This window comes from Bos mutus, chromosome 22 (genome assembly GCF_027580195.1).
Source record: "Bos mutus isolate GX-2022 chromosome 22, NWIPB_WYAK_1.1, whole genome shotgun sequence".
Taxonomy (NCBI): Eukaryota; Metazoa; Chordata; class Mammalia; order Artiodactyla; family Bovidae; genus Bos; species Bos mutus.
The window spans coordinates 47427740-47434982 of NC_091638.1; the positions used below are offsets into that span (position 1 = coordinate 47427740).

Sequence of the window (7243 nt, forward strand, 5' to 3'; positions counted from 1 at the left end):
TGCCATGACCTTTGTATTTTGAATGTTGAGTTTTAAGCCAGCTTTTTCAAACACCTCTTTAACCTTCATCAAGAGGCTCTTTAGTTCTTTGCTCTCTGCCATAAGGGTACATATCTGAGGCTATTGATATTCCTTCTGGCAATCTTGATTCCACCTTGAGCTTTATCCAGGTCAGCATTTCTCATGATGTACTCTGCATATAAGTTAAATAAGCAGGGTGACAATATACAGCCTCAGTGTATTCCTTTCCCATTTTTGAACCAGTCCCGCTGTTCCATGTCCAGTTCTTTTGCTTCTTGACCTGCATACAAGTTTCTCAGGAGGCAGGCCAGGTGGTCTGGTATTCCCATCTCTTTAAGAATTTTTCACAGTTTGCTGTGATCCACACAGTATAAGGCTTTGGCATAGTCAGTGAAGCAGAGTAGATGTTTTTCTGAAATTCTCTTGCTTTATCTATGATCAAATGGCTGTTGGCAATTTGATCTCTAGTTCCTCTGCCTTTTCTAAATCCAGCTTGTACATCTGGAAGTTCTCGGTTCACGTAGCTTGAAGGATTTTGAGCATTACCTTGCTGGCATGTGAAATGAGTGCAGTTGTGTGGTACCATGTATGCCCCCCAGCAATGGTCCCTTGACTCTGGCACGTCGAGGCTTCTTCCCTACCCCCTCAGACTGTCGCCACACAGGCAACCCCAGTCCTTGCTCCAGGTCTGGTCTCTGAAGCCAGAGCCACAGCACCCAGCCCCCACCCACGTCAGAGGACGAATGTCTCAGGCTGGGTAGTGCTGGGTGGTCTCTGCACCGTCTCTGCAGGTCTTTCTCTGCTCTGTCCCGAGCAAGCTGGTTACCACACTCTCCTCTGAGGCCCCGAGGCTCCCTGTCTGTCTAGGCAGATCACTCCACCAGTGAGGCAGAAACGTCGTGTTTCACAGCTCCCTACTGGGGGCCCAGGTTTTGTCCCGATTCCTTTCTTTTCCTGTTTTTCTCTGTTGATCCTACTCAGTTACATGATTTTCTTGCTTTCCCCCCTCCATCTTTATCTGATCCTGGATTGTATGTTTATTATTATTTTTTTAATGCTATGACACTAATGTATTTAATTCAGTGATTTTCAACAGGGTGGTATAAAACATCCAAAAGATCATATCTGAGTTTCATTCTTTTTTTTAACTTTTATCTGGTATTGGGGTATAGCTGATTAATGATGTTGTGATAGTTTCAGGTGAGCAGTGAAGGGACTCAGCCTTACATATACACGCATCCATTCTCCCCCAGACTCCCCTCCCACTGGGTTGTATGTGTTCTGATAAGAAGTTGCAGGCACTCTTAAATTTAGTCCTCTGTACATATATTTTTGCAGGGGGCTGGCTCCTTTGATGATCTTCTGGGATTTCAGCAGTTTGACTGTGATATACCTTAGGTGTGTTTCTCATTATATTAATCTTGCTTGGGATGGTCTAAGCGTCTTGAATCTGTGATATTTTTGTCGGGTATTAATCTGGGGGCAGTCTGAGCAGTTATCTCTTCAGATATCTTTTCTCCGCTATGCGCCCTCTGTCCTCCTGCCTGCCCGCCTCTCGCCTTCTGCCTCTGCTGCTCCGCCTCTCCACCCCTCTTCTTTTCCCCTTTACCCTCTCCTTCTCCTCCTCAGACTCCAGTCGTGTATACTTCAGATAGTTTGGTCTCATCCTGTAGCTCTCAGCTGTTCTGTTCTCTTTCACTCTTTCTTCTGTTTGTATTTCCACTGGATGAGTTTTACTAACCTGATGTTCAGTTTCACTTGTTTCTCTGCCATTTCCAGTCAAATTGTTTATCTCTGGTAATTTTTTTAATTATTTGTAGCAGTTGTGCCTTTTTTTATTGTCAACTTTTTGCTGAAATTGCCCATATGTTCAACATGTCCACCTTTTCAACGAAATCTTTCAAAACTTTAAACTTTGTTACTTTGAAGTCTTTGATAGTTCTAACATCTGGATGGGTTACCCCCTGGATCTGGTTCTGTTCACTACTTTTCTCTTTATAATGAGTATACATGACCTTTCTTATACATGCATGACCTTGGGTGTAACAGGATAAGAGGGACTGGAGGGTGAACAGTGTCTGTACCTAGGCAAGGGCATGCTTTTTACTCTGTCAGATCCTGAGTGTGGAGTGTTGAAGTCAGCCCAGTTGGGAGCTGAGCAGTGGCCGCTTCTGCCTTGTGCTAGCATGAGGCCTGGAATGCTGGAAGGATCTCAGAATTCCTGCTTCAGATTTAGTTTTTAGGCGGCCCTGCTGGTCTCTCTCCTATGCTTGCAGGAATGGAGTTAGGGGTAGGGGATTTGGAATCTTTCCACTCTCTTCTTAGCCTGTTTCCTGCAATAGGCTGCTGGCGACTTGGTGCAGGATTGTAGAAGAGGTGGGGGGAATCTATCAGGGTTTTCTTGAGGTTTTTCGGTTCTCTGATTGCAGCCTCAGTCTTGGGCAGGCCTTGTGTGCCTGAGCTTCATGGCAGTCACGCCTGAGCTTCTCAGAGATCCTGTGTCAGCGCAGGTCCTGATGGATATCGTGGCTCTTCTCCCCGTGTGCATTGAGCATGCTGGAATGGATATGAACACTGTTGGGAAATAACCCTCCAGAAATTACTGACGTTTGTTAAAACTCTGGCACTGGACAGAGTGATCTTTGAAGATTGTGGCTCTGACCCCATCCCCTGCTGCAAACCCTTCTGCACTCTGGTGCCCTCAGGTCAAAGGCTATAAGCTTTATAGTCCCTAGCCTCTCACCTTGACCTTACTTTGGTTATTTATATAAGTCTTGTCTGTCTCCCTGGTCCCAGACCATCAGTTTTGAGGGCAGATATCTTGTTCTCTGGGTATTCCTAGAGAGGGCCACATGGTGCCTGGCAGGTGGTAGGGGCCCAGCAACTTTCTCCGTGTCTTGAATGGATGAGGAGTCAGGGCAAACATGGAAGGCCCTCCAGCCCCTGCTTTCCAGCAGGTAGAGTCCTGCCCCCACTCCAGGTTCATGGACAGATGTCACAGGGAAGCCTTTCTGGAGACTACCGCCTTACACCCCGCAGGTGGGGAGGAGCCTCCTGTGCCCCCAGGCCCTGGGCTTGTCGCTTCAGGCACTGATCCCGCAGGACTGATATTCCTGCTTGTGTTTGCTCCTCCTGGTTCCCCAGGAACGTGCCACCCAGGCCTGCTGCACCCAGTGCCAGGCGGGCACCGATTCTGTACCATGCATGCTGAGTTAAATTTGCAAACCCTTTTTCTACTTTTAGGGCAGTGAATCATCACATTTCCCTTGGTGGAAGTAAGAGAACTTGGGCTTGGAAGCATGTGGTGCGTCCTGCGAGGCTGGCGGGGAGGATGCCTGGGCCCATGGGGAGCCCTGGGGGCGCAGGGCCCCCGGGGCCTCCGCGCTCTGGCCAGCAAGCGCCCCCGGAGCCGAGGTGACTACAGCCACGTGGTGGTGGGTGCGGGCTCCGCCGGCTGCGTGCTGGCGGGCCGGCTCACGGAGGACCCCGACCAACATGTGCTGCTGCTGGAGGCCGGGCCCAAGGACGTGTACGCGGGGAGCAAGCGGCTCTGCTGGAAGATCCACATGCCCGCGGCCCTCGTGGCCAACCTGTGCGACGACACGTACAACTGGTGCTACCACACCGAGCCGCAGGCGGGCCTGGACGGCCGCGTGCTGTACTGGCCGCGGGGCCGCGTCTGGGGTGGCTCGTCGTCGCTCAACGCCATGGTCTACGTGCGTGGGCACGCCGAGGACTACGAGCGCTGGCAGCGCCAGGGCGCCGCGGGCTGGGACTACGCGCACTGCCTGCCCTACTTCCGCAGGGCGCAGGCGCACGAGCTGGGCGCTGGCAGGTACCGCGGCGGCGACGGGCCCCTGCGCGTGTCCCGGGGCAAGAGCGGCCACCCGCTGCACGGCGCGTTCCTGGAGGCGGCACAGCAGGCCGGCTACCCCCTCACCGAGGACATGAACGGCTTCCAGCAAGAGGGCTTCGGCTGGATGGACATGACTATCCACGAAGGTAGGTGCGAGCCTCCTGATTCCCTGTCTCCCAGATTCCTCCTTTAAAAACGAAAAGCTGGTCTATCACAGCCTCATCCCTCCAGTCCCGCCCCCCACCCCCCCCCGCCCCCCTGGGTCAGGGTCAGTGTGGCCAGACTGGGGCTGGTTTGAGGTGGAGAGGATGTAACAGACTGCACTGGCGAGAGCCCACAGGATACCACCCAAAGCCAGTGAGAAGTGACCCGGAGGTGGGGACACCTTGGGCATCCTCTGGTCCCATTTGATGTGGATAATGGAGAGCTCACTAGCCACATAGCCTCCGGTTTCAGAGCCTTACACATGGGCATACCGAGGCACAGAGCGGTGACCAGCCTTGCTGGCAGCAGGGCGGAGGCACAGCCAGGTTGGACCCAGGGCTGTCATTAGCCCTTCCTGGCCTCTGCCATCCTCTCAAGGATGAGGGATATCTGCCCACCTGCACCCAGGGACCCCAGGTCCATGTGGATTTCAGTTGCACAGGGCATCTGGGTCTCAGTCTTCCTTTGAAGACAGAGCTTGCAGTCACGGGAAGAGCAAACTCCCTCTTACTTCTGTCCTTACCTACCTCCTCCTGTATAACAGGTACCCAGGGAGCACGCATGGGCTTGACTGATCTCCTTGCTCTGTCCTGCAGGCAAGCGCTGGAGCACAGCCTGCGCGTACCTGCACCCAGCACTGAGCCGCCCCAACCTCACAGCTGAGACCCAGACATTTGTGAGAAGGGTTCTGTTTGAAGGCACCCGTGCAGTGGGTGTGGAGTACCTCAAAAACGGCGAGAGCCACAGGGTGAGTGAATTACCACCAGGCCTGAGCAGCTCACTCAGCCAGGAGGGAGTGGGCAGTGACCCCGAGGTCACAGTCAGTGTGGGTGGGCAGGAGTCATGTTCTTGTCTCTGTCAACATGGTGATAAGGAGCGAGCGGCTGGTAGCAACAGCCTGAAAGACCGTCCCCAGGCCTGGCGGGAAGCAGTGGCCTGGAGAAGGGAGGGAGCCCCAGTCTGGCCACCGGCCGGTGATGTTCTGGCATGAGCACCCTCCTGAACCTCAGTATGCTACTGCCTTCCACACTTGTCCAGAAATTGATAGGTTTATGTTAGAGGCTTTAAAAACCATATTGGGCTTCCCTGGTGGCTCAGATGGTAAAGAACCTGCCTGCAATGCAGGAGACCTGGGTTCAATCCCTGGGTCAGGAAGATCCCCTAGAGTAGGAAAAGGCAACCCACTCCAGTATTCTCGGCCTGGAAATCCCGTGGACAGAGGAGCCTGGCAGGCTACAGTCCATGGGGTCGCAAAGAGTCGGACATGACTGAGCAACTTTCAGCTCAGGTAAAAACCGTATCTGTGATCACACTCCGTATCTCTGCACTGTGCAGTTTTCCACTTAGCAGTGTGTAAGGACTGTCCTGCATCCCATGTGGAGATCTGGCTCACCGCTTTATTTTAAACTGCTCGTTTGGGTGCTTGCTTCCTTTATCTCATTCAAGCACTACAGTCCTTATTTTAGGATCATTACTTTCTGGCTGTGGCAGAAAATATCAGAATATTTACGCTCACACCCACCCTGCACCCGGTACCTGTACCTACCCTTCTCCTAGTGGCGCCCTGAGCATCCGCTTCCGCCCCCGGGGGCTTGAGTAGGCTCCCTAAGTGGTCACGCCAAGGCCATGTTCTCGGGTGCTAACGGGCTCTCCTGGAAAGGAAGCATGACCTGCATGGCCCCCTGCCTCTTCCAGGCTTATGCCAGCAAGGAGGTGATTCTGAGTGGAGGTGCCATCAACTCTCCGCAGCTGCTCATGCTGTCAGGTGTGGGCAATGCAGACGACCTCAGGAAACTGGGCATCCCGGTGGTGTGCCACCTTCCTGGTGAGCCCCCTTCCCCACTGCGCCCCAGAGGTATCTCTGCTAAATAAAACTGCTTATTATATTTTCTTAGCACGGAGTGGGGAGGGGACAGGAGTCAGGGCTCCTCAGAGCTGTCACTGTCTTCCCAGGAGCCTGAAGCCCCCCATTCTCACTGGAACATCCCCACAGGGAAACCTCAAGTCTCCGTGTTGTCTTCCTCCCGTCCCCGGCCGTCCCGCCCCTCTCAGCAGCGAAGCCCCTCTAGCAGGGAGCATCTGCCGGAAAAGCCCACGGGGCCAGGCTCAGGCGGGCCAGCAGGGCGGCCCTTTGGGGAGAGGGTCCAGGCCTTTGTGTTTTCCATCCTCAAGACTCACCAGTCATCCTGACATGCTTCTCGTGTTAAGATGGTTCTCCCAGGCCTAATATTTCTTCCATTTCTGATGCTTTTGGGGGCCTGGCCCAGTCCCTCTTGCCCTGTCTTACAAGCTCCTAGAGGGCTGGAGGCTTTATTGTAAGAGGCCTGTGAAGTGCTGGTCCATGGCAGTGAACTGCCCAGTGTCCCCTTGAGCTTGGATGGGCTCAGCATGACGCTTCCCTCCTTCCCCAGCCAGGGGCAGCTCACTGAGCAGTGCTGGCTCCAGGCCTGCGGGGAGGACTGCTTAGCAGGAAGGCACCTATGTGGTTACAGGTGGTGCCCGGGGAGTGGGGCAGGGGCAGGCAGCTCTGGCCAGCATCCAAAAGGGCCAGATGTGGCTGGGAGTGTGAGAATGGGGTTACTGGGAGTGAGCAGGAGCTGGCCTGGCAGATAAGTGGATGAAGGAACAGAGTTTTCAAAACCAGGGGGATGTTGAGAGGCCAGCCAAGCAAGCCCCTTTGGGAGACGTATTCCTAACCATTCCCTCTGGTTTCAGGAGTTGGCCAGAACCTCCAAGACCACCTAGAGATATATATCCAGCAGGCATGCACCCGCCCCATCACCCTCCACTCTGCACAGAAGCCCCTGAAGAAGGCCTGGATTGGCCTGGAGTGGCTCTGGAAGTTCACAGGTGGGTGTGCTCATCCATGACTGTGGGGGAGACGGTCTGTGGACAGCACAGCCTCCCTCTTGAGGTGCCTAGCACAAACTGTGGCTCCAGGTTTCTGGTTCAAAGCGCAACTGTGCCATTCGTGTCAGCTGTGAGCCTCAGTTTTCCCATCCGCAAAACGGGGATACAACAGTTCCTGCATGGAAGGCTGGTTTGAGGACCACACACCACACACAGGACTTGCCCGAGGTGAGTCTCTGCAAGGGCTGGCGCTGCTCCTCCTGATGAACGGACGGGGATGGATTTATCCTGGACCCGGTCGGGGCCCGGGGG

General features: G+C 54.1%; 1 protein-coding gene across 1 annotated transcript in view; it reads left to right on the plus strand.

Annotated features, from left to right (window-relative positions):
* The window catches only part of CHDH (choline dehydrogenase), a 95097-nt gene that overhangs the window by 63860 nt on the left and 23994 nt on the right, over window positions 1–7243 (plus strand). Inside the window, exons 2-5 of the mRNA XM_070359812.1 lie at window positions 3265–4023; window positions 4678–4829; window positions 5777–5906; window positions 6797–6931. Coding sequence (XP_070215913.1) covers window positions 3321–4023; window positions 4678–4829; window positions 5777–5906; window positions 6797–6931 — 1120 coding nt within the window. The 5' untranslated portion in view covers window positions 3265–3320. The remainder of the gene's footprint in view (window positions 1–3264; window positions 4024–4677; window positions 4830–5776; window positions 5907–6796; window positions 6932–7243) is intronic.